Source organism: Tachysurus fulvidraco, chromosome 19, assembly GCF_022655615.1.
Source record: "Tachysurus fulvidraco isolate hzauxx_2018 chromosome 19, HZAU_PFXX_2.0, whole genome shotgun sequence".
Lineage (NCBI taxonomy): Eukaryota > Metazoa > Chordata > Actinopteri > Siluriformes > Bagridae > Tachysurus > Tachysurus fulvidraco.
In genome coordinates, this window is record NC_062536.1 from 4,673,034 (window position 1) to 4,699,261 (window position 26,228).

At 42.8% G+C, this 26,228-nt stretch overlaps 1 protein-coding gene across 2 annotated transcripts in view; it reads right to left on the reverse strand.

Annotated features, from left to right (window-relative positions):
* Positions 1–1,800: 1,800 nt before the first annotated feature.
* Positions 1,801–26,228, reverse strand: part of ptprb (protein tyrosine phosphatase receptor type b) — a 49,658-nt gene continuing 25,230 nt past the window's right edge. For both annotated transcript variants that reach the window (XM_047803779.1, XM_027151433.2), the window contains 15 exons: positions 16,247–16,396; positions 14,950–15,211; positions 13,403–13,509; positions 13,219–13,324; positions 12,083–12,163; positions 10,744–10,761; positions 10,529–10,610; positions 10,318–10,408; positions 9,314–9,390; positions 7,565–7,699; positions 7,179–7,301; positions 6,535–6,698; positions 2,840–2,975; positions 2,606–2,726; positions 1,801–1,984 (listed from right to left, as the gene is read on the reverse strand). In XM_047803779.1, the coding sequence (XP_047659735.1) occupies positions 1,962–1,984; positions 2,606–2,726; positions 2,840–2,975; positions 6,535–6,698; positions 7,179–7,301; positions 7,565–7,699; positions 9,314–9,390; positions 10,318–10,408; positions 10,529–10,610; positions 10,744–10,761; positions 12,083–12,163; positions 13,219–13,324; positions 13,403–13,509; positions 14,950–15,211; positions 16,247–16,396 (1,676 nt within the window). In that variant the 3' untranslated portion in view covers positions 1,801–1,961. The remainder of the gene's footprint in view (positions 1,985–2,605; positions 2,727–2,839; positions 2,976–6,534; positions 6,699–7,178; positions 7,302–7,564; positions 7,700–9,313; positions 9,391–10,317; positions 10,409–10,528; positions 10,611–10,743; positions 10,762–12,082; positions 12,164–13,218; positions 13,325–13,402; positions 13,510–14,949; positions 15,212–16,246; positions 16,397–26,228) is intronic.

Here is a 26,228-nt window from a genome sequence, read left to right on the forward strand (position 1 = left end):
ATAATAGCAATTTATAAGTTTAAAATTGTGTAAGTTATAGAACTCCTTACATGGAGATATTAAAATAATCAACCAGTCGCTATGACATCACAAAAAAAAAACTCTGGAAAACATCTACAGTACATAAAAAGATTAGCATCACAACCAGAGTAATAAAATAAAAAAAATAATAATAATATTAATATTAATAATAATAATAATAATAATAATAATAAAATATATCCTCAGTATTATTGCTTACAGCATTCAGCATACACAGCTTATACATGTTTGTAGAAGAGGCTACATAAAAGTACAAAAAATACAGCAATACGTTTCCACCTCCATGAGATGGACCACATTTCCAAACACAGCAGGATCTACACAGGAAAAAAAACTTTATTTTGAAGGTCAGTATAAATGGATAGAAAGTATGATTTAATTTATTTTATTGATTTATTTTCTGTTATCAAATCATCAAATTGGAATAAAGAAATAAAAATCTTCTTGTGCTGTTTTTGGAAACCACATGGTACTTGGTGGCATGATGCAGGTTATTATTATTACTTATTAATTATTTTGAAATGTCACTCACATAACATAAAATATATATTCATTTGATTATTAAACCGATTTCTTGCTCGATTCGAGCTTGAAGAGTTCTTGTGTTATTAGTGGATCATTTTGCTCATTTATTCATTTATTTATTTTGAAGTGATTTTCAGGACATTATTTAATATTGAAATATTAAAATTTTGAGGTCCTAAAAAAAAAAAAAAAAAAAAGAAAGTGCTTATTTAGATTTCATCACATTATCATCTAATTGTTTAATTAAATCTTAATCGGATTGAATCAAATCTGAATCTAATCTAATGAATCACTAATAATGAAATCTTAAAATGGGATTTTACTATTCAGATCTGAATCAAGTTTAATCAGGTAAATTAGGCTGATTTTGTCTGATAGGTTTGATGCGGTATGTTTGATGAAAGTTTTCTGAAAGAAAAATAAAAAGCGAAAACGATTCCCTTACTGAACATAAACAAATACTGTTTCTACTGAAATGTCATGAATATGTATGTGATAGTGCTCAAAGTGTGTTCTTACTGTACACATGCTTGCTCTGATAAAAGGGATTCAAATGACGGTAGCTGTTTAACCTGTTGTAAATATGCTGGAACATTTGGTGAATGAAAGGGAAATGAAAAGAAACAAATGAAGGAAGCCATTGTATAGCTTTTACACTGGAGCTCTAATTTCACTGAGTGGAAGAAGAAAACTACAGCGAGATGTTTGGGAGAGAGAAACAGCCACGGCGTCGGAAGCAAACGGGCAGCAGATTTGATGGCTTTTTAGATTCAGGTGTCATAATTTGGCTCTCGTTGACCTTTAGCCTTATTGACAACGATGACTGTTTTGCTTACTACCCAGTTCCTATGCTGTTTAATGGGGAAAACAAAACAAAACAAACAAATTTGCAATTTTAACAATTTGGAGTCACCAATCAGATCAATGGTGAAGTTGGGGTTTGTTAACCGAGTGAGACAGTAAGACGATAAAAATTACAGGAAGACTCAGTGCCTATATTGACAAAAGGATACAATTGATAAAATACATAAATATCCGTAAAATGCGAAAGGTTAACGTTTTAAATATGTCTTGAGGAGGTTGTATAAAAATAAATGCTATATCCCTGTGCACTGCAAAAACATCGGCTCCTAAGCAAGTGAAAATATCTGGTGTGAAATTAGTCTGAAATTTTCATGAATCTGTTTTGAAGCATACCTGTATGTGACTAATTTTAGGCTTCAAAAGCAGTGATTTTTCTGAATGTGAGCATTTATTTGTAAAATAAAAAAAAATGTATATATATATATATATCCACTTGCTGAAATATCTGTTTTTTGCTGTGAAGTGCACCAGATAGATTTAAAGTTGAGAAACGTTTCCTTCTCCTACGATTCCTCCAGAGGTCTGTGGTCCTAGTGTCCAGTGTACACGAACTCTGAGGAAATGAACACAGGATTGTTAAGATACACACAGATCCTCTGAGATGATAGATCAATGCGGGCAAAATGAGATAAAAATGACCAGTCCATCATTATCATCATCATCATCATCATTATTATTATTATTATTATCATTATTATTAGATTTTATTCTCCTATTTAGACAGGGAAAAAACATTTTACTGCATTTATGTACTGTGTATTAAAACACAAATATAAATTGAATGATTTAATGATGTCCTGGATTAAACGCTGTTTACTTTCTCGGAAACTCCTTCCATATCTATAATCCAGGGCATTTCTAATCCGTTCCTTATTTCACTTTCATTCGAATCTGTTTCTCTTTCGAATCTATTTCATTCTCATTCAAATCAACATCACAGATATTTTGAACTCATGCTAACCAAATTTGTTATGATCAGTATCATAGCAATATGTTAAACAATCGCCAAGCCATGTTTACGTTCTCGGAAACTCCTTTGCAATTTATCATCCGGGACACCTTGTCATCATAGTGACTAAATTTGTCTTGAATCTGATGAATCATGTAGGAGGATGCACAAAATCCAAAATGGCTGACAGTATGGCTAACAATGATCAAAATTAGTGTATCTCACCTCGATAGTATTCAGGGTTAAAGTTCTCATAAATGGGGTAAAGTGGGTTCTCCTGTTCACAGCGAAGCTTCTTGGCCCTCAGAACATCACGCACACAATGATGGAGGTACACATACTGGCTCTGCAGAGAGAGGATATTTTAGTTTTCCAACACAACACTGCTCTACTGATTTGGAATGCATGTGCTCTTAGGTCATTGCTTTAACTGATGGAGAAACCTCTCAGGAGCCTCACCTCGGTTTGCACCATGTGTGAGCGATGCAGTCTCAGGTCGAACACGCAGCCGTAAATATCGACGGTGCCAAGGCTACCCAGCTGCTGTAAAGTGCGATCCAGCACCATGAAAGTTCCTGTACGACCTACACCAGCACTGAGGACACACAGGAACACGAACAGTGAGTTTTCAGTGTCTACAAAAACAAACCACATTAATCAGGAAATACAGTCAAGCTAACAGGAAAATACAGACATTTAGTTATGAAGAGCTGTGAGCATCCATGATGATTTGATGTCACTTGCTGAACTCAGGGTTGACCAGACTGTCCTAAGTTCCCAAATAGGAAGATAAGAGATTTCCTATATCGTTTTTTACTTTTCAATCCTTAGTCGAATGCAGAAAGGGGTTTAAATTTGCATGTCTTCTTATATTTAAAGAACATTTCTATATTGGTTTGCTAAACTACAGAAAAAACAAAGCACCAGCCAGCATGCCGTATGCATATCAAACACAACTGCTGCTCATGGTCCATCACAGGGCAACGTAACACATTCAGAGAATAACACTATCTGCCATATTTCACATACATGAGGTGTCAGATGGATACGTTAAGAAATAAGGCTCATTATATTGTGTCCGATGTCTGAAATGTTTGTACTCATGTCGCTGTGCTTTGCCATCTGGCATCTGCATGCAGTTCATGTTGTAATCAGGTACCACACTGTCATATCATCATTAAACATGTGCACAAAGTTTAAAGCTCACAAACAGCTAGTGTGTCTGTGATTAACAGGGGACAAATGGAGTACATGTGCCGCCCACCCTATAACTCCTGACCGTAGAGCTAGCTCTTAACGCATTGCTTATTTCACAGTCCAGCACTGTGGACTTCATTCCTAATCTGATCCTTATTTCACTCTCATTCATATCCAATTCTAATATTAGTCAGTGACTTTAAAGTTGATTCTGTCAGAATCTGTCGCCATCGACGATCCATCTTTGATAGACTTTGATAGACGCATAGACGGTGCCAGGCCTCGCGTAACTGAGGAGCTAATGCAATTAGAGCAGAAAGCTTCACTGAAGAGCTTGCTGTAACCCCTACAGCTTAACAGGCAAAACTCGATTCCCATTTCTGACCACTTAATGTTGGGAATACGTGTCCTCTAAAATTTTCAGATCACTTTAATGGTTTAATGGTTTTGTCAATCTGCCCTAGTGCATTTAGACCAGTAAATCTGTCATTCTTTCACTCACCAGGTACTAAAGGTAATTTGTGATCATCTAGTATACAGCAACTGACCGGTAGCTAATCAACATAAACAGCAATAATAGCAACGGTTTTCGAAATGCAGGAGCGGGGTTAATCTGTCGCTCGTGACCTTGTGTCACTTTTCATTAACGTGCTACAGGAGGACGAGCTGAATGCGATGTGGACCGTGCGAAAAACTAATAAAAGTCAAAGGACGTATTGAAGTAAATCACAACAAGATTAAAATCCAATAACATTAGCTCCCAGTGCTGAGGAAGACAGAAGCACGATCCCTGCTGTGTCAGGACCTCTGGGTATGAAAGTCTGGACATGTTTCATTATGAATTTAACTGTCTCTGTCTCTCCTCTGTCTCACTTTATTCTATGTATATGCATATCTAACATGTACATTATAATTGCTAATGTTTTTTTCTTTTCGTTGACAAATAAATTTAGTGTCGTCGTGACGAGAGAGCTTGTGTTGTGATGGTCACATGACATGTTGACCCAGAATCTAAATGGGAACCTCCAGATATCACAGAGTTTGCTTGATTTTGTGTTCAATTCCACGACCGCAGAATCGTAAAATTCTGAAGCGACTTTTTTGCTATTAAATTCAGACATTGCCACTTTAAGAAAACTTTAAGACATAAATGTGTCATTCTGTATAAGTAAAAATGCCACACAATCGTTTTGGTACATGATACTTTACTTTGTCTTGCCGTCTGCATGCTAACATCATGTGGGGTCAAATGTGAGAAGTTTGAAAAGGTTTAAACCTTCATAATAAGAGGTTCTGTCAGGAACGGCTGGGACTATTCCCTACTTGGACACTAGGGGGACATTCTGGCCATGTGCTTTTGTGTATCGCCTGCTTTTGCCCTATGCTTAATCTGTTCCTGCCTCTGCACACTTGTTCCTTGTGTTTCAATGACTGTTCTTCTTATTTATACCAGTTGTCTTGTGTTTGTTCCTGTTTCTGTGTTCCCGTATTTTGTTTCCGGTTTCCATGTGTTTCTAGCCCCCCCCCCCCATTCCTCTGCTAATACCCCCCTTTCCCCATGTTAATACACCCCGTTCCTCTGCTAATACCCCCCTTTCCCCATGTTAATACACCCCGTTCCTCTGTTAATACACCCCTTTCCCCATGTTAATACACCCCTTTCCCCATGTTAATACACCCTGTTCCCCATGTTAATACACCCCATTCCCCATGTTAATACCCCCCTTTCCCCATGTTAATACACCCCTTTCCCCATGTTAATACACCCCGTTCCTCTGTTAATACACCCCGTTCCCCATGTTAATACACCCCGTTCCCCATGTTAATACACCCCGTTCCCCATGTTAATACACCCCATTCCTCTGCTAATACCCCCCTTTCCCCATGTTAATACACCCCGTTCCTCTGCTAATACCCCCCTTTCCCCATGTTAATACACCCCGTTCCTCTGTTAATACACCCCTTTCCCCATGTTAATACACCCCTTTCCCCATGTTAATACACCCTGTTCCCCATGTTAATACACCCCATTCCCCATGTTAATACCCCCCTTTCCCCATGTTAATACACCCCTATCCCCATGTTAATACACCCCGTTCCTCTGTTAATACACCCCGTTCCCCATGTTAATACACCCCGTTCCCCATGTTAATACACCCCGTTCCCCATGTTAATACACCCCATTCCTCTGCTAATACCCCCCTTTCCCCATGTTAATACACCCCGTTCCTCTGCTAATACCCCCCTTTCCCCATGTTAATACACCCCGTTCCTCTGTTAATACACCCCTTTCCCCATGTTAATACACCCCTTTCCCCATGTTAATACACCCTGTTCCCCATGTTAATACACCCCATTCCCCATGTTAATACCCCCCTTTCCCCATGTTAATACACCCCTTTCCCCATGTTAATACACCCCTTTCCCCATGTTAATACACCCCTTTCCCCATGTTAATACACCCCGTTCCTCTGTTAATACACCCCGTTCCCCATGTTAATACACCCCGTTCCCCATGTTAATACACCCCTGTTCCCCATGTTAATACACCCCTTTCCCCATGTTAATACACCCCTTTCCCCATGTTAATACACCCCGTTCCCCATGTTAATACACCCCTGTTCCCCATGTTAATACACCCCGTTCCCCATGTTAATACACCCCGTTCCCCATGTTAATACACCCCTTTCCCCATGTTAATACACCCCTTTCCCCATGTTAATACACCCCGTTCCCCATGTTAATACACCCCGTTCAGTAAGAGCAGACGGAGATGAGGCTTGTGTTTAAATGTGAGAGACTGATGTGAATGATGCTGATTATTAAAAGTGAGAACTCATAAATGTATATTAGAAATGTAGAGGTCAGCAAATGTCTTTCTGTGGATCTTTAAATGTAATTGCCCCTAAGCTTGTCACTTAGGCATGTATTAATTGTATTGTTGCATTAATTCGTACCTGCAGTGGACCACAGTAGGGCCCGATCCTGACACCCTGTCGATGTAATCTCTCACAGTTCTCACGAACTGAACAAGCGACTGGGTCGTCTCCGGCACGCCGTGATCCGGCCACACCGTGTAATGGAAGTGACGCACGATCCTCGGGTAACTCAGCTGGCCTTCCTAAAAATAACCCACGGAGACACAGCACTGATGTGGACAGTCCAGAACGTCTTAATCATATGACTGATATGGTCATCTCTAAACATGTAGCGTACAGTTAATAGGATTAATGATAACCTGGAAAAAAAAAAGATCTAATTTATTAGCAGTGCTAAAGGAATAACTGGTGACCAGCAAATATTATCAGAACATTCAGTAATGTGTTCTACAGACTGTACAGAGATCATTTACTCTTTACTTGCTTTAAGTTACTATTGCTTACACAAACTATGACAAACTCTGTGCAAACGTTTGTGTTCATGCCTCTAAAATATTGCAGCAACATTATAAGGAAACGTTTCACAGAAAACCCGAAGGAACGGACATGCGAGGTACGACGATAACAGCACAGATAGGACAGTCAGAAAAACATCTGAAGGTGGAAACATTGTGTTGAAGAATGGGCCAACTGTTGATTTTAATAATCACTCGTGCACTCACACAGAATATCTTGAACTCGCGGATTGTCCACTCTGGTAGGATGGACTCAGAGAGCATGTGCACCACAAGGTCACCGTAGTACAGTGGCTCCCTGTCCGCAGGCCAATACTGATCACACTTTACCTGAATAACACACACACACACACACACACACACACACACACACACACACACACACACACACACACTGTCACATGTCAGAAACATCTCTTCTGTGTCTGTCCTAATAACCCTCTGACTCCATAATCACCAGCTCATGCTAATGATCAGTCACTATCACACGGCTGTCTCCCACACTCAGCTGAGCTTTTCTCTGTTTGTGTGTGTGTATGTGTAAATGCGTTGATGTTTCTATGGCATCAGTGATGCCTCTGTCTGCGACTCACCCTGCCCTTCTCAACGCACTGTGTCACCATGACGACGTTGTGCACATTTTGCTCCCACACCATGCGCCAGAAATCATCCTTGGTGCCTGGGAGTGGCCCCTGTGTGGCGATGTACTCCCGCCTGAAATTATTCCCCTAATACACAAACCAAGTTTCATATTACTTACAAATCAATAAAAATAATAACAAAAGTTATTTAAGAATATATCTGAAAGTCAGGATGGAGGCCACATTAAATGCAATGCATGTTATACTGTATGATGATATGAATTATTCAGTACGATATAGAATGTTTGAACATGTTTCCATACTGTGGCAATAGTCACGAAGCATCAGCCAGATTTCATACATTCTGAGTATGGGTCACCATACTTAGCCGTATGTCACATCACTTTAGTTTAAGTTGTCGTGCATGGACTGGTAAAGTGAGTTAGCCACAAGCTAATTCTCAGTGGATTGTATTTTCTGACGGTTTCAAATCCGAACGTTTTGAACATTTTGTTGTTGGTTAAACGTCAGGTGGATCGAGGAGCTGCGAGATGTGTTACTGTTACACCGAGGATTGTGTTACCCGAGTTTGCTAGACAGAAACTCTGAAGGATACCTCGCTAATTCGTCGGACAGACGTGAGCGAGTTACTTCATTTATTTGTTACATTTTAGATCAACGCCTCATTGCTCGCGAGCTTCGTCTCGGGCCTTTTTTTAAAGAAAAAAATCTTTTAACCTTTCGCTAAACTTAATATATAAATGTTTATAAATGTTATATGGCGGGTAATAATCAGTGTTTTGCCAGTTACTAAGAAATAGTAACTAGTTACAGTTGCTAGTTACTTCATTCAAAAAGTAACTCAATTACGTTATTAATTACTTACACCAAAAAATATCGCGTTACTGTTAAAGTAACTTTTTAGTTACTTTTTAAAAAAAATAATGAGCATATTTCCACTTAGAGAAACTCTTGCTCTCGCCTCGACTCGCCATTACTGCCGCACATACACGAATAAACGGAAACACACCCACAGTGCGGCGTCTTCATGTTTACAGTTTGGCCTCCACCAATCCTACAATGCGTCGCTGCTGTAAACAGGTTAGTCTGTAGGCTACACTTCAGCAGAAATGAATTAATTTATAAAGTAACAGACAAACGCACCGCATGGTAACGGTAACGGGGTTACTTTATTTAAAAAGTAATGTGTTACATTATTAGTTACTGTCAAAAGTAACTGCGTTACAGTAACACGTTACTGACCAACACTGGCAATAAATAATTTAGGGTCAATTATTTGTTTTATCTTTATTGTAGATGTACTTGTAGATGTCAGTGGGATCAAAGTCTTGTATGTTTATAAAAAATAAAAAAAAACTTTGAAAAATGTTTTAGGCTCATGGTATCTTAAGTATGTAACCTAGTGACCCATGTTAATGTATCCAATGACAGAGACTTAAGCACTTCTGTACGTCACTTTAGTAGTTTATTTACAGTTAGTTTATTAGGTGAATGTACTATTGTACCAGAAAGCCCCTGGTAGTGTCAGGTAAAGGGGACAAAAGTGGAGTTACCTACTGTAAATACTGTCATATAATCGTGTGAGTTTCAATAAGACGCTGCTGCACTGTCCTCTTATTGATCACACAGATAGTGAATACAAAGCCATGACAAGGTGAAAATTCTCATCAAAATCTACTTTTTATAAAACCTCTAAACAGCATGGTGGTGTTATAGTGGTGTAAAGGTGGGCTGACTCACTGGGATGAAGCTGGCATTGATGTAGTCCGAGAACAGGTCGTCCTCTAGGCATGAGAGCTTCACACGAGTCGAGTCATCTAGAAATAAAAGCAGGACTCAAGCTGTTTTCTCTGTCCTCTCATTTCTATCCTGATCATGTCTCATATCTATCACAATGGATAGTTAGCAGCTCTGTGAGTTTACTGTGGCTTTCTTTCCAGCTGTAGTCATTATAACACATCAGTCTGAGCAAAAATCAAGGTTTCATTATGACAGCATGGTTTAGTTCACCTGCCTCAGATAAGTTATGAATTGGTTTTATGAATTGATATGATGGGGGCACGTTCGCCTCACACCTCCAGGGTTGGGGGTTCGATTCCCGCCTCCGCCTTGTGTGTGTGGAGTTTGCATGTTCTCCCCGTGCCTCGGGGGTTTCCTCCGGGTACTCCGGTTTCCTCCCCCGTTCCAAAGACATGCATGGTAGGTTGATTGGCATCTCTGGAAAATTGTCCGTAGTGTGTGAGTGTGTGAGTGAATGAGAGTGTGTGTATGTGCCCTGTGATGCGTTGGCACTCCGTCCAGGGTGTATCCTGCCTTGATGCCCGATGACGCCTGAGATAGGCACAGATAGGTCCCCGTGACCCGAGTAGTTCGGATAAGCAGTAGAAAATGAATGAATGAATGAATGAATTGCTATGATGTGATGTTGGCTAAACAAACATCAGCATGATTGTCGTGTTTGTCTAAATGAACCAAACAATAGAGGAAACAGTGGTCACTGACTCAAAGCAGCTTTACAGAATAAAATAAAATATAACACTATTATATAAAATATAAGATATGAGAGAGAAACCTGGAGATGCCAGAAAGTGTGATTATAAATAATTTCCTTTCTACAACTGTATAAAGTCAAGTGGGGTTGTGACACGTGTTCATACTCTAACACGTGTCTAACACGTGTTCATACTCTATTTCTGCTAAGACCAGTGTATAGTTCTCTGTGGCATGTTATTATGGTGACTTACATGGCAGTATATTGTTGTATCGATTCTTGCAGCGATTCTCAGGTAAACGTGCAGCATCCAGAGCCTGGTTCCGCCCCACATCCTTCAGATCCTGTCAAAGAAAACGAGTACGCTATCAGCAGACCTTTAATACTAATATAAACAGACCATAAAGTTTGAGAGCCTAAAGTTGCAGATGGCGTCAGAGTGCGTGTCAGTTCGACTGCCTTACCTCGAACTCCTCTGAGAGGAGGTAATTGGAGTCGGCTTGCAGTTTACTGAGGTGAGCTTCGAAGTGTGCCTCCTTGATGGGGCTAATAAAACACACAGGTTCACTCATCTACACTAGATGTTTTTATTTTTATTTATTTATTTATTTATTTATTAAAAATCATCTCCATGCACATTACAGTCGGTCTTTCGTGTTAATGAGGAGGAAATGCTTACCTGGCTAAGCGACGGTTGCTGCAATAAAGTAGAAGACAAAAGCATGATTAAATTGTGTTTATGGCTCCTCGCTTTATCCCAGACGCTTACACCGTGCTGTTTTTACAGCCCACATTACTCTCGCAAGTGTTCTATGTTCTTCAGACATCGACTCAAACCCCAGTTTAATCACTTTCAAGCATTTATTTATATCAGGACTAGTAGTAAGAGCTCACACTGACAGTGATGAGCTGGGTGTAAACATAGCCTCAATTTAACTCAATTTAACCTGCCTGGACTCAGGGCCTTAAGGAAGGGGACACACTGGATGTAGTGGCAACACATCACAGGGTAAAATCACACACACACACACACACACACACACACACCAAGCAATTTAGAAATGCTAATCAGAGTACAGTCTTTTGACTGGACTCTTCCTGTTTCTCTCACTCTTTTAGCATGCCCCTCTGTGTGTGTGTGTGTGTGTGTGTGTGTGTGTGTGTGTGTGTGTGTGTGTGTGTCACTCTTTTCCCTTAAACCTAACCTGCATAAGGAATCATATTAGTCCATTGTTTGCTCACAGTACCAAGCTGTAATAGATTAAATGTCACACGTTTATCTACATGCCATAGATCCATCATTGTCAGTCATTGTTCTTTACTTAGATGTGTGAACAGACTTGTCAAGCCTTTAGAATGTTATAAAGCACGTCAGGTGAAGCACAGAGAAGTGTTGTGAAGAATGTCGTGTAATATTCAGCAGCACGCTCTTTATTTGACACGGTGCTGAAAACCGAGTTTATAACGTTATCATCCCAAACATACTATAAGACGCCGTCTCGAACAAGCACGTATCCTCGTTTCTATGTTCTGATCAGTACTGAATTCCAGACAGTAAAGCGTGGAAATTCAGCGTGATTACAGTAACTCTTTGCAGTCATCAGCACTTCAGAAGTCACAATATTTTCTGCTCTTTTTGGCCTCTCAACTTATTGATACCTCTCCTTACGCTAAGGGGAATTACCTTCTTAAAAAAACGCAGTGTTTCCAATCCCGGCTCAGTAGTAAACGTCGTATCATCCAAATCTCTGATCAAATAAAATACTGCCTATAAAGGTGAAGAGTCTTTTGGCTTGTCTGCGTTAACTCCAGAGGCTGCCGTTAATAAACGCGAGATTTACTCCCTAAGCCTTCTGGAAGACCTTCGAGACATGACTCAGCGTATAATCCTCTTCAGTTCTAACCAGAACTGTATTTCTGTATTTCTGCTGTATTTCTGAGGACCAGATTGTAATTCCTGTGTGAAACTGCTTATTAATTAACATTAATGAGTGAAACTGGACGTAAACATCTCCTACCTCCTGACCCCTGTGTATATCCCTGAGGTGGGAACCTCCTTCCACAAGCTCATCCTGACCAGAGGGCTTTCCTGCACCGCTCTACACACACACACACACACACACACACACACACACACACACACACACACACACACACACACACCATTGAACAGTTAAATGCAATGTAACAAAATGTTTAATTGCTGTAGCATTATACATACTATATATATATATACACACACACACAGGTGGGGCAGTGGTGGGGCAGTGGTGGTGCAACTGGTTAAGGCTCTGGGTTGTTGATCGGAGGATAGGGGTTCAAGGCTCAGCACAGCCAAGCTGCCACTGTTGGGTCCTTGAGCAAGGCCCTCAACCCTCCCTGCTCCAGGGGCACTGTATCATAGCTGCCCCTGCACTCTGACCCCATCCTCCTCAGTTGGGGTATGTGAAGAAAAGAATTCCACTGTGCTGTAATGTATATGTGGCGATAATAAAGGCTTCTATGCCCCCCCATTCTATTCTATTATATATATTAGATTTAGTGGAATAATCGATAATGGTTTCTAAACAGATACAGAGAGGATAAAATATATTCACTGTTGTTGTTGTGTTTCAGAAATCTTGCTTTGAGCCTTTAAAGCCCCTTGTGGTAGACTGTGAGGAGGGTTTGCAGGCTTCAGCCAAAAGAAAACAAAATTCAAATTCATGCCCTAAATAAAAGTCTATGCAGTAAACATGCTTTCGGTGAACATTAGTCACATGAAAGAGCACAGCAGCAGGGAGGCAAACTTTCTGAGCTTGCTATTAAACAGAACTCTAAACTGAACTGAACTGCTGTCATTCTCTGTTCTGTTGATCATGGGGACTCAAACGTTTGCAACTGTACTGTATGTCAGCCCAGTGGTAAACCTGTTCAGCTTGAACTTAGTGAGTAAGTATAATGTTAGAGCAATATATTAGGCAGATTAGATTAGTAATCAGGAGCTGCGTCTCTCGCTCGGGTCTTTATTTAATTATCTGTGTGTTCCAGATGCCCAGCTTTCCTGTTCCTCTTTAACATTAGTCCCCTCATTAAGCATCAATAATAGCTTGCTTTTAAGCAGGAAAAGGATTTGTGTGTGTGTGTGTGTGTGTGTGTGTGTGTGTGCACTCACACTTTGTGGACCCTTTGCCTGTAGATCAGTAAGGCAGCTACAACTATCATCGTCCCGATGAGGAACAAGCCTGCGCTGATGCCCTCGGCCACACCTCCCAGCGGCTCTGATTGAAAAACCAGCTGTTTTAGTTCTGCAGCATTGACAGGAAGCGGTGAAGCAGTGGAGTGTACTGGTGTCTCACCTGCTTGTGTCCAGAGTGGGAGTGAGAGATAGGTGTCACTGAACAGAGGATGAGACATCTCCCTGTTCTCATCGTCGAAGAGCTGAGTGAAGGCTCTTACACTCAACCTGGAACCAAACACACAGCTCTTTTTAAAACCCTTTTTATCAATACACATGCATTCGACTTGGCAGATATTTTCAATCAGTATAAACAAATCAACTTTCTGCCTGATAGAAAATGAGCCAGGACAGTCGAGCCAGGACATTCTCCCTCTGTTGATAACCTTACACAGATTTTTAGTGGTTGTAGATAACACCTAAGTTTAGATGATTATGGACTTATGGGGCATCTTAGAGCACAGACACAGGTTTGATATCTGCATTTAATTACATGATAGAATTTTCTATGATGATATTGATGAAAATCTATAAATCTATAAAAAAATTCTTAAAGCCCTGTGTGTCTACTTTTATATGACTTTCTCTAAACACCACTGTGGGACATGACAAAGATGAACATGAACACAACTAAACAAGCACAGATTCCTTTTTTTGGCCTCTGTGAAATCCCTTGGGTTTTGAACCCTTTCCTGCATGGTGTATACACCCGTATACTGTAGCTGTGTGGAGAAATATTTATGATTTTAATAATCTTAAAACCGCTCTACAAGATGATCAGGATTTTTTTTAACATTTTGTTTCCTTTCCTTTCTAACATGTGAAACTTTTTGTATTAAAATAAGTTAGACATTAGACCTTTTCAGCAGTAACCCAGCAGACAGCCAACCAACCAAGAACCGATCCATCCCTCTATTGAGCCAACCATTGATACATCCATCCACCCAACCAACTATCTATCCATCCACCCATCCAGCCAATTATTTTTCCACCCATACATGTATCCATTTATCTATAAAGCTTTCCTATACAGAGTTGCAATTAACCTGAAGTCCGTCCCAGGGGACTCGGGGGACAAGGCAGGGGACATCCTGGATGAAGTGGCATCACAGGGTACAATCTCACACACATACACACACACACACACACACAAGAAACCACATTAATCCACTTTTTGTTCACAGTTTCAAACTGTAATGGATAAAATGAGGAATCCAGAGAACCCAGAAGAAACCCCCAAAATACGGCGAGAACACGCATATTCCACACACACACACACACACACAGACACTCTCACACACAGGAAATGGGAATCAAACCATCAACCCTGGAGATGTGAGACATACATGCTAACCAGCAGAATGTGATTCAGCGGTAAAGTTTTGTCTCATTTTACTCCTTTGAATCCTTCGAACCATGTGATTTTTTTATGAAAATGCATAAATGAACATGCACTCGGTTATTGGGTAATAAAGCCTTTTAAAGTAAGCATATATTTTATGTGTGCCTAAACGAGTTAATGAGATGTTATTAGTTTAATCTGTGCTCGGTGACTGCAGTGCAATTACATTTTGTCTAATGCATTATTAACTTATACTGTTACATAAGCTGCAATCATTCTGGTGATGTTAAAGGCACTTACTCTGACTAATGTACAATTGATGTTACCTATAAGCCGTTCTGGATTTTAAGGGTCCGTCACAGAAATATTTCTCTCGCTGTTTGGGCTCCATGTCTTGTTCACAAGCTCCTCCCAGACGAGCCATCCCGGCCCCGAGCTTGATCTCATACACCAGCGTTGTTGAATCCTCCTCATTCTCACACAAGCTCTGGAAGTAGCTGGTCTGGTAAGCTGATACAGAGCTGTTGTGCTTGTAGTCCAGGTACGAGGGCAGAGGATGCCTGTGTTCTGGCAACAGGGGCTCAAATCCTATAAAGCACATTGCAATGTGTCTGATTTTGGGTTGAGTTTATACGCACTATAAGCTTTGACATCCTTCTATTCATAATAACCAGTGACTGTATATATGAGAGGACAGCATGGAGCCATTTATTCTGTAGTCTTGAATCCTGGAGCTGGAGCTAAGTGATAGCTTTGTGGGGAAAGTGTTTGGGCTAATGATTGGAAGGCTATGAGTACAAATTTCAGGATATTCAATCTACAACTGCTTGTCTCTTGAGCAAGGACATTACTTGAGGTAAATATAAGCTGCTCTGGTTAAGGGTCCGTCAAAATTAAGGCCAGATTCTGCTCCTCAAATAAGGCAGTTCTGAGAATCCATCATTCTAATCTGGGTAATGTACCAAGTGTTAAACTGCAGTCCACATTTATGCTCAAAACAAACTGTCTTTGAGGAAATAAATCACAGCTGTCCATGATTGTCCTCTTTCTCTGCCTGCATCTGAGTGAGGAGATCTTCTCTCCTCTGCTTGTTCTCTCAGTGCAGCTTGTTTGAAAATGGAGAGACTGGCTAACTTTACCATCTACCATCTCGTCTCAGTCTTTAAGGACTTCCAGTCAGCTGGAAATGATACACGTTGCATAGTAAAACATAATGGACAACTAACTGGAGACACTATAAAGTAAAGACCTTGCAGCAGGACAGCACGCCGCTTTGACACAAAACGCTTCATTATGTGTGCTGGAGAGAACATATTAGCTCGTGAGACTGCTAATCATCAACCATGCCCCTTTTTTATCACCTAAAAATTTGGTGTTACAAATGCCTTTATAATAAGGAGCTTTTGATTATTACCAAGTGAAAATCATTTATTTTCAGTGAGAATACTGCCCTGAGTTCAACATGGGAATAGGCGGAGTTAAAAATTATACTGCAGCCAGCCACTAGAGGGAGCTAGAGACATTTTGGGGTTGTGTTTTAATCCCTGTAAAACATCCACTGGTGTGCGTGTGTGTATATATACAGCCACTGGTAGTAATCTTTTGGACATTTTTGATTCTTACCATCAGCCTCGGCTACAACGATGGTAAAGTAGCGAATTGCTCCATTGGTGTCACTGAACCAGCTGCAGTTAAACTTGAAGGCAATGGTGGACTGAGTGATGTGGTCTGCTTGCTCACTGACCCGCACTGAGGACTGAGGCACCGGAGGACCTGCAACAGAATGAATGTGTCATGAAGTGACCCTGTCATTAAACAATCTTCAGGAGACGTGCTGAATTAAGCAGGCTTATAGACAGAAACTTATGTTAAATGATTGAATGGGACTTGGATTGGAATTTTAAACGACTGGAGCTGTTTTAAGACCTTGAATTAGATATTTCATAATAAATGCTCAAGGAAATCACTTATCACATGCACAAGAAAAAACTTTGCTACTTTAGTTAGATTTTATTTATTATTATTTTATTATTTTTCTCTGTGTGGGCAACAAGTATTTCTGGTTTTTGGAAAATATATCTTGTGAAAATTATAAATTATCACATGTGCAGTACATGCAAAAAAATGTTGTCTTTTTTTTAATGAAGAGGTACCTATAAAAGAATAGATTATAATGCCTGATACTCTTGTTGAGATTTACACATCAGGCTACTAAATCCCAAGTGAAAGAAGAAAGCGAACAAAAAACACAATGCCAAAGCCATAAGAAAAAAAAAGCCAAGCTCCACATGCTCCGATCTATCACAGCCATCTGGAGGGTTTGTGGTCTAATGCGGCGCCGTCTCAGCTGGTCTAATTCTGTTAGCCATGGCTTTGCTCTTCTCTTCTCTCCAGACAAGCCGAAACTCCTCGACTCCCAGCAGCCTTCTTCTCCTCGTTCTGTCATTCTCCTCGCCCTCTTCTCCTCACTTCTCTGCACTTCACTCGCTTGCTCCATCTCCCAGGTGGCCTGAGCTATTTGAGTGAATCTTTATTCAAGTCTGGGTGTAGAGCTGCTCCCAGGAGAGGTCTGAGGTGAGCTGAGCTACGTACACTAGACTGTCCTCCTGCACCCATCCTAACACCAGCATTCTTTACCCTTTCTTTACAAAGTAATGGATTGTAGCAGTGAAACTTTGGTATGATTGAGCTACTTGTTATAAAATTAGGATAAATGCATACAAGATGACAAAACCTATTTCTAGACATTTCTTCCCAGTAAGAAATTCGTAAGCTTGAGAAGAGTAAAAATGTCTAGAAATACGTTTAAAGTTCTATTTGGTTTATTGTATTCAGCAATATTCAATAGCTGGATGAGAAGTAAAATGTCTGTAGTTATGGTAAATATTGCAAAATATAACTACCAATTAACAATAAATCTGATTATGCATGCACAGAAAGCATTGGGATACTGTACACTAACATTACATAAATAATCCTGCACTAATACCTGATTTAATACTTACTTGACCCTTTTTACCAGCACACTGTCCTTCCGTTCTGTCAGCCGAATGGAAATTAAGGTTTTCAGTCAGAATATACAAGTGAATGATTTTCAGGCTGCAAGTCTGACAAAGAATATTGGCTTTCAGTGTTAGACCCACAGTTTATTTTCCTACCTGTTTGTCAACAGTTTACCTTACACAGAATTTCAGTACTTAGAGGCTTATGAAGACTGGGGCACCTGAGATGTTAGATGTTTGAGAGTTAATGTATTAATTAACAAATAGAGAGAGAGAGGAAGAAAATAATATTATTATATTACATGCATATTAATAGTACCTTGCTTGGTAGAGTGTGTGTAGTACAGTACAGTGTGTGTAGTACAGTACACAGTGGAACAGTACAGATTGTGTGAAAATGTACAGAACAGAGGGCAACAGTACAGCACAGTGTGTGTGAAACAGTACAGATAGGAACAGTACATAGTGTGTTGAATGGTACAGCACATAGTGTGTTGAATGGTACAGCACAGAGTGAAACACTACAGTGTGTGGAACAGTACATCACAGAGTGTGGGGTACAGCACAGAGTGGAACAGTACAGCACAGAGTGTAGAAATGTTGCATGGCACAGAGTGTGCGATGGGGTACGGCACAGAGTGTGGGATGGGGTATGACACAGAGTGTGGGATGGGGTACAGCACAGAGTGGAATAGTACGGCACAGAGTGTGGAATAGTGTATGGCACAGAGTGTGGGAATGTTGTATGGCACATAGTGTGGGATGGGGTACAGCACAGAGTGGAATAGTATGGCACAGAGTGTGGAATAGTGTACGTCACAGAATGAGGGAATGTTGTATGGCACAGGGTGTGCGATGGGGTACAACACAGAGTGTGGGATGGGGTACGACACAGAGTGTGGGATGGGGTACGACACAGAGTGTGGGATGGGGTACAACACAGAGTGTGGGATGGGGTATGACACAGAGTGTGGGATGGGGTACAGCACAGAGTGGAATAGTATGGCACAGAGTGTGGAATAGTGTACGGCACAGAGTGTGGGATTGTTGTATGGCACAGAGTGTGGGATGGGGTACGGCACAGAGTGTGGGAATGTTATATGGCACAGAGTGTGGGATGGGGTTTGGCACAGAGTGTGGGATGGGGTACAGCACAGAGTGGAATAGTATGGCAGAAAGTGTGGGAATGTTGTATGGCACAGAGTGTGGGATGGGGTACAGTACAGCCCAGAGGGGAATAGTACGGCACAGAGTGTGGGATGGGGTACAGCACAGAGTGGAATAGTACGGCAGAGAGTGTGGGATGGGATACAGCACAGAGTGGAATAGTACGGCAAAGAGTTTGGGAATGTTGTATGGCACAGTGTTGGATGGGGTACAGTACAGCCCAGAGGGGAATAGTACGGCATAGAGTGTAGGATGGGGTACAGCACAGAGTGGAATAGTACGGTACAGAGTGTGGGAATGTTACATGGCAAAGAGTGTGGGATGGGGTACAGCACAGAGTGGAATAGTACGGCACAGAGTGTGGAATAGTGTACGGCACAGAGTGTGGGATGGGGTACGACACAGAGTGTGGGACGGGGTACGACACAGAGTGTGGGATGGGGTACGACACAGAGTGTGGCTCGGGGTACGACACAGAGTGTGGGATGGGGTACAGCACAGAGTGTAGGATGGGGTACAGCACAGAGTGGAATAGTACGGCACAGAGTGTGGAATAGTGTACGGCACAGAGTGTGGGAATGTTGTATGGCACAGAGTGTGGGATGGGGAACGACACAGAGTGTGGGAATGTTGCATGGCAAAGAGTGTGGGATGGGGTACAGCGCAGAGTGGAAAAGTATGGCACAGAGTGTGGAATAGTGTACGGCAGAGAGTGTGGGATGGGGTACGGCACAGAGTGTGGGATGGGGTACGACACAGAGTGTGGGATGGGGTATGGCACAGAGTGTGGGATGGGGTACAGCACAGAGTGGAATAGTACGGCACAGAGTGTGGGAATGTTGTATGGCACAGAGTGTGGGATGGGGTACGGCACAGAGTGTGGGATGGGGTACAGCATAGAGTGGAACAGTACGGCAGAGAGTGTGGGAATGTTGTATGGCACAGAGTGTGGGATGGGGTACAGTACAGCCCAGAGGGGAATAGTACGGCACAGAGTGTAGGATGGGGTACAGCACAGAGTGGAATAGTATGGCACAGAGTGTTGGGAATGGTGTACGGCACAGAGAGTGGGATGGGGTATGGCACAGAGTGTGGGATGGGGTGCAGCACAGAGTGGAATAGTACGGCAAAGAGTGTGGGAATGTTGTATTGCACAGAGTGTGGGATGGGGTACAGCACAGAGTGGAATAGTATGGCACAGAGTGTTGGGATTGGTGTACGGCACAGAGTGTGGGAATGTTATATGGCACAGAGTGTGGGAAGGGGTACGACACAGAGTGTGGGAATGTTGTATGGCACAGAGTGTGGAATGTTGTATGGCACAGAGTGTGGGAATGTTGTATGGCACAGATTGTGGGATGGGGTACGACACAGAGTGTGGGATGGGGTACAGCACAGAGTGTGGGATGGAGTACAGCACAGAGTGGAATAGTACAGCACAGAGTGTGGAATAGTGTATGGCACAGAGTGTGGAATAGTGTATGGCACAGAGTGTGGGATGGGGTACGGCACAGAGTGTGGGATGGGGTACAGCACAGAGTGGAATAGTACGGCACAGAGTGTGGAATAGTGTATGGCACAGAGTGACGGAATGCTGTATGACACAGAGTGTGGGATGGGGTACGGCACAGAGTGTGGGATGGGGTACAGCACAGAGTGGAATAGTACGGCACAGAGTGTGGAATAGTGTATGGCACAGAGTGTGGGAATGTTGTATGGCACAGAGTGTGGGATGGGGTACGGCACAGAGTGTGGGATGGGGTACAGCACAGAGTGGAATAGTACGGCACAGAGTGTGGAATAGTACGGCACAGAGTGTGGAATAGTACGGCACAGAGTGTGGGAATGTTGTATGGCACAGAGTGTGGGATGGGGTACGACACAGAGTGTGGGATGGGGTACGGCACAGAGTGTGGAATAGTGTATGGCACAGAGTGTGGGAATGTTGTATGGCACAGAGTGTGGGATGGGGTACGGCACAGAGTGTGGGATGGGGTACAGCACAGAGTGGAATAGTACGGCACAGAGTGTGGAATAGTACGGCACAGAGTGTGGAATAGTACGGCACAGAGTGTGGGAATGTTGTATGGCACAGAGTGTGGGATGGGGTACGACACAGAGTGTGGGATGGGGTACGGCACAGAGTGTGGGATGGGGTACAGCACAGAGTGGAATAGTACGGCACAGAGTGTGGAATAGTGTACGGCACAGAGTGTGGGAATGTTGTATGGCACAGAGTGTGGGATGGGGTACGGCACAGAGTGTGGGATGGGGTACAGCACAGAGTGGAATAGTACGGCAGAGAGTGTGGGAATGTTGTATGGCACAGAGTGTGGGATGGGGTACAGTACAGCCCAGAGGGGAATAGTATGGCACAGAGTGAAGGATGGGGTACAGCACAGAGTGGAATAGTATGGCACAGAGTGTTGGGAATGGTGTACGGCACAGAGTGTGGGATGGGGTTTGGCACAGAGTGTGGGATGGGGTACGGCACAGAGTGGAATAGTACAGCAAAGAGTGTGGGAATGTTGTATGGCACAGAGTGTGGGATGGGGTACAGTACAGCCCAGAGGGGAATAGTATGGCACAGAGTGTAGGATGGGGTACAGCACAGAGTGGAATAGTATGGCACAGAGTGTTGGGATTGGTGTACGGCACAGAGTGTGGGAATGTTATATGGCACAGAGTGTGGGATGGGGTACGGCACAGAGTGTGGGAATGTTATATGGCACAGAGTGTGGGATGGGGTTTGGCACAGAGTGTGGGATGGGGTACGGCACAGAGTGGAATAGTATGGCACAGCGTGTGGGCTGGTACATCACAAAGTGTGGGGTATGGCAAAGAATGGAACTGTATGGAACTGAGTGAAACGGTACAGCACAGAGTGTGGGGAAAAGTACAGTACAGACTGTGGGGAACAGTAAAGTGTGTGGGTACAGATCAGATTGTGGGGACTAGTACACTAAAGAATGTGGGTACAGTACAGTACAGATTGTGGGGTACAGTACAGATTGTGGGGTACAGTACAGATTTTGGGGAACAATACAGTGTGTGGTTACAGTACAGATTTTGGGGAACAAAACAAAGTGTGTGGTTACAGTGCAGAGTGTGTGGGTACAGTACAGAGTGTGTGGGTACAGTATAATACAGAGTGTATGGTATAGTACAGAGTGTGGGGTACAGTATAGAGCAGAACAGTACAGCAAGGAGTGTGTGGGTACAGTACAGAGTGTGTGGGTACAGTATAGTACGGAGTATATGATACAGTACAGAGTGTTTATTTACAGTGTGTGTATATACAGTACAGAGTGTGTGGGGTACAGTTTAGATTGTGGGGTACAGTACAGAGTGTGTGGGGTACAGTACAGAGTGTGTGGGGTACAGTACAGAGTGTGTGGGGTACAGTTTAGATTGTTTGGTACAGTACAGTACAGAGTGTGTGGGGTACAGTTTAGATTGTTGGGTACAGTACAGTACGAAGTGTGTGGGTACAGAGTGTGTGGAACAGAACAGTACAAAGTGTGGGTACAGTACAGCGTGTGTGGGTACAGTATAGTGCGGAGTATAGGGTACAGTACAGAGTGTGTGGGGTACAGTTTAGATTGTGGGGTACTTTACAGAGTGTGTGTAACAGTACAGTACATTAGAGAGTGTGCCGGTACAGTAGAGAGTGTGTGAGTACAGTACAGTAGTAGAGAGTGTGTGCATACAGTACAGTAGTAGAGAGTGTGTGGGTACAGTACATTAGAGAGTGTGTAGGAACAGTAGAGAGTGTGTGGGTATGGTACAGTAGAGAGTGTGCCGGTACAGTAGAGAGTGTGTGGGTACAGTACAGTAGAGAGTGTGTGGGTACAGTAGAGAGTGTGCCGGTACAGTAGAGAGTGTGTGGGTACAGTACAGTAGAGAGTGTACAGTAGAGTGTACAGTAGAGAGTGTGTGGGTACAGTACAGTAGAGAGTGTGAGTACAGTACAGTAGAGAGTGTGTGGGTACAGTACAGTAGAGAGTGTACAGTAGAGAGTGTGTGGGTACAGTACAGTAGAGAGTGTGTGGGTACAGTACAGTAGAGAGTGTGTGAGTACAGTAGAGAGTGTGTGGGTACAGTACAGTAGAGAGTGTGTGAGTACAGTACAGTACAGTAGAGAGTGTGTGGGTACAGTACAGTAGAGAGTGTGTGGGTACAGTGCAGTAGAGAGTGTGTGGGTACAGTACAGTAGAGAGTGTGTGGGTACAGTACAGTAGAGTGTGTGGGTACAGTACAGTAGAGAGTGTGTGGGTACAGTACAGTAGAGAGTGTGTGGGTACAGTACAGTAGAGAGTGTACAGTAGAGTGTACAGTAGAGAGTGTGTGGGTACAGTACAGTATAGTGTGTGGGTACAGTACAGTATAGAGTGTGAGTACAGTACAGTAGAGAGTGTGTGGGTACAGTACAGTAGAGAGTGTGTGGGTACAGTACAGTAGAGAGTGTGTGGGTACAGTACAGTACAGTAGAGAGTGTGTGGGTACAGTACAGTAGAGAGTGTGTGGGTACAGTACAGTAGAGAGTGTGAGTACAGTACAGTAGAGAGTGTACAGTAGAGAGTGTGTGGGTACAGTACAGTAGAGAGTGTGTGGGTACAGTACAGTAGAGAGTGTACAGTAGAGTGTACAGTAGAGAGTGTGTGAGTACAGTATAGAGTGTGGGTACAGTACAGTATAGTGTGTGGGTACAGTACAGTATAGAGTGTGAGTACAGTACAGTAGAGAGTGTGTGGGTACAGTACAGTAGAGAGTGTGTGGGTACAGTAGAGAGTGTGTGGGTACAGTACAGTAGAGAGTGTGTGGGTACAGTGCAGTAGAGAGTGTGTGAGTACAGTACAGTACAGTAGAGAGTGTGTGGGTACAGTACAGTAGAGAGTGTGTGGGTACAGTACAGTAGAGAGTGTGTGGGTACAGTACAGTACAGTAGAGAGTGTGCAGTAGAGAGTGTGTGGGTACAGTACAGTAGAGAGTGTGTGTGTACAGTACAGTACAGTAGAGAGTGTACAGTAGAGAGTGTGTGGGTACAGTACAGTAGAGAGTGTGTGTGTACAGTACAGTAGAGAGTGTGAGTACAGTAAAGTAGAGAGTGTGTGTGTACAGTAGAGAGTGTGAGTACAGTACAGTAGAGAGTGTACAGTAGAGAGTGTGTGGGTACAGTACAGTAGAGAGTGTGTGAGTACAGTAGAGAGTGTGTGGGTACAGTACAGTAGAGAGTGTGTGAGTACAGTACAGTACAGTAGAGAGTGTGTGGGTACAGTACAGTAGAGAGTGTGTGGGTACAGTGCAGTAGAGAGTGTGTGGGTACAGTACAGTACAGTAGAGAGTGTGTGGGTACAGTACAGTAGAGAGTGTGTGGGTACAGTACAGTAGAGAGTGTACAGTAGAGTGTACAGTAGAGAGTGTGTGGGTACAGTACAGTATAGTGTGTGGGTACAGTACAGTATAGAGTGTGAGTACAGTACAGTAGAGAGTGTGTGGGTACAGTACAGTAGAGAGTGTGTGGGTACAGTACAGTAGAGAGTGTGTGGGTACAGTACAGTACAGTAGAGAGTGTGTGGGTACAGTACAGTACAGTAGAGAGTGTGTGGGTACAGTACAGTAGAGAGTGTGTGGGTACAGTACAGTAGAGAGTGTGAGTACAGTACAGTAGAGAGTGTACAGTAGAGAGTGTGTGGGTACAGTACAGTAGAGAGTGTGTGGGTACAGTACAGTAGAGAGTGTGTGGGTACAGTACAGTAGAGAGTGTACAGTAGAGTGTACAGTAGAGAGTGTGTGAGTACAGTAGAGAGAGTGTGGGTACAGTACAGTATAGTGTGTGGGTACAGTACAGTATAGAGTGTGAGTACAGTACAGTAGAGAGTGTGTGGGTACAGTACAGTAGAGAGTGTGTGGGTACAGTACAGTAGAGAGTGTGTGGGTACAGTAGAGAGTGTGTGGGTACAGTACAGTAGAGAGTGTGTGGGTACAGTGCAGTAGAGAGTGTGTGGGTACAGTGCAGTAGAGAGTGTGTGAGTACAGTACAGTACAGTAGAGAGTGTGTGGGTACAGTACAGTAGAGAGTGTGTGGGTACAGTACAGTAGAGAGTGTGTGGGTACAGTACAGTAGAGAGTGTGTGGGTACAGTACAGTAGAGAGTGTACAGTAGAGTGTACAGTAGAGAGTGTGTGAGTACAGTAGAGAGAGTGTGGGTACAGTACAGTATAGTGTGTGGGTACAGTACAGTATAGAGTGTGAGTACAGTACAGTAGAGAGTGTGTGGGTACAGTACAGTAGAGAGTGTGTGGGTACAGTACAGTAGAGAGTGTGTGGGTACAGTAGAGAGTGTGTGGGTACAGTACAGTAGAGAGTGTGTGGGTACAGTGCAGTAGAGAGTGTGTGGGTACAGTGCAGTAGAGAGTGTGTGAGTACAGTACAGTACAGTAGAGAGTGTGTGGGTACAGTACAGTAGAGAGTCTGTGGGTACAGTACAGTAGAGAGTGTGTGGGTACAGTACAGTACAGTAGAGAGTGTGTGGGTACAGTACAGTAGAGAGTGTGTGGGTACAGTACAGTAGAGAGTGTGTGGGTACAGTAGAGAGTGTGTGGGTACAGTACAGTAGAGAGTGTGTGGGTACAGTGCAGTAGAGAGTGTGTGGGTACAGTACAGTACAGTAGAGAGTGTGTGGGTACAGTACAGTAGAGAGTGTGTGGGTACAGTACAGTAGAGAGTGTGTGAGTACAGTACAGTAGAGAGTGTGTGGGTACAGTACAGTACAGTAGAGAGTGTGCAGTAGAGAGTGTGTGTGTACAGTACAGTAGAGAGTGTACAGTAGAGAGTGTACAGTAGAGTGTGTACAGTAGAGAGTGTACAGTAGAGAGTGTGTGAGTACAGTAGAGAGTGTGTGGGTACAGTACAGTAGAGAGTGTGTGAGTACAGTACAGTAGAGAGTGTGTGGGTACAGTACAGTAGAGTGTGTGAGTACAGTACAGTAGAGAGTGTGTGGGTACAGTACAGTACAGTAGAGAGTGTGCAGTAGAGAGTGTGTGGGTACAGTACAGTAGAGAGTGTGTGTGTACAGTAGAGTAGAGAGTGTACAGTAGAGAGTGTACAGTAGAGTGTGTACAGTAGAGAGTGTACAGTAGAGAGTGTGTGAGTACAGTAGAGAGTCTGTGAGTACAGTACAATAGAGAGTGTACAGTAGAGAGTGTACAGTAGAGAGTGTACAGTAGAGTGTGTGTGGGTACAGTAGTATGATTGTGGCTATTTGTATGTAGCTCAGTAGTCTCTTACACACAGCAGATTCTCACTAGAAGACTTTTTGACAGAGTAAGAATGCTAAACATTTTAGAGGAGTTTTTTTAGGGAACCTTTCACTTTAATAAACAACCTTCAACACCATGAGTCTCCTAGCAAGAAGCTGGTGTGTGTAATGGGGC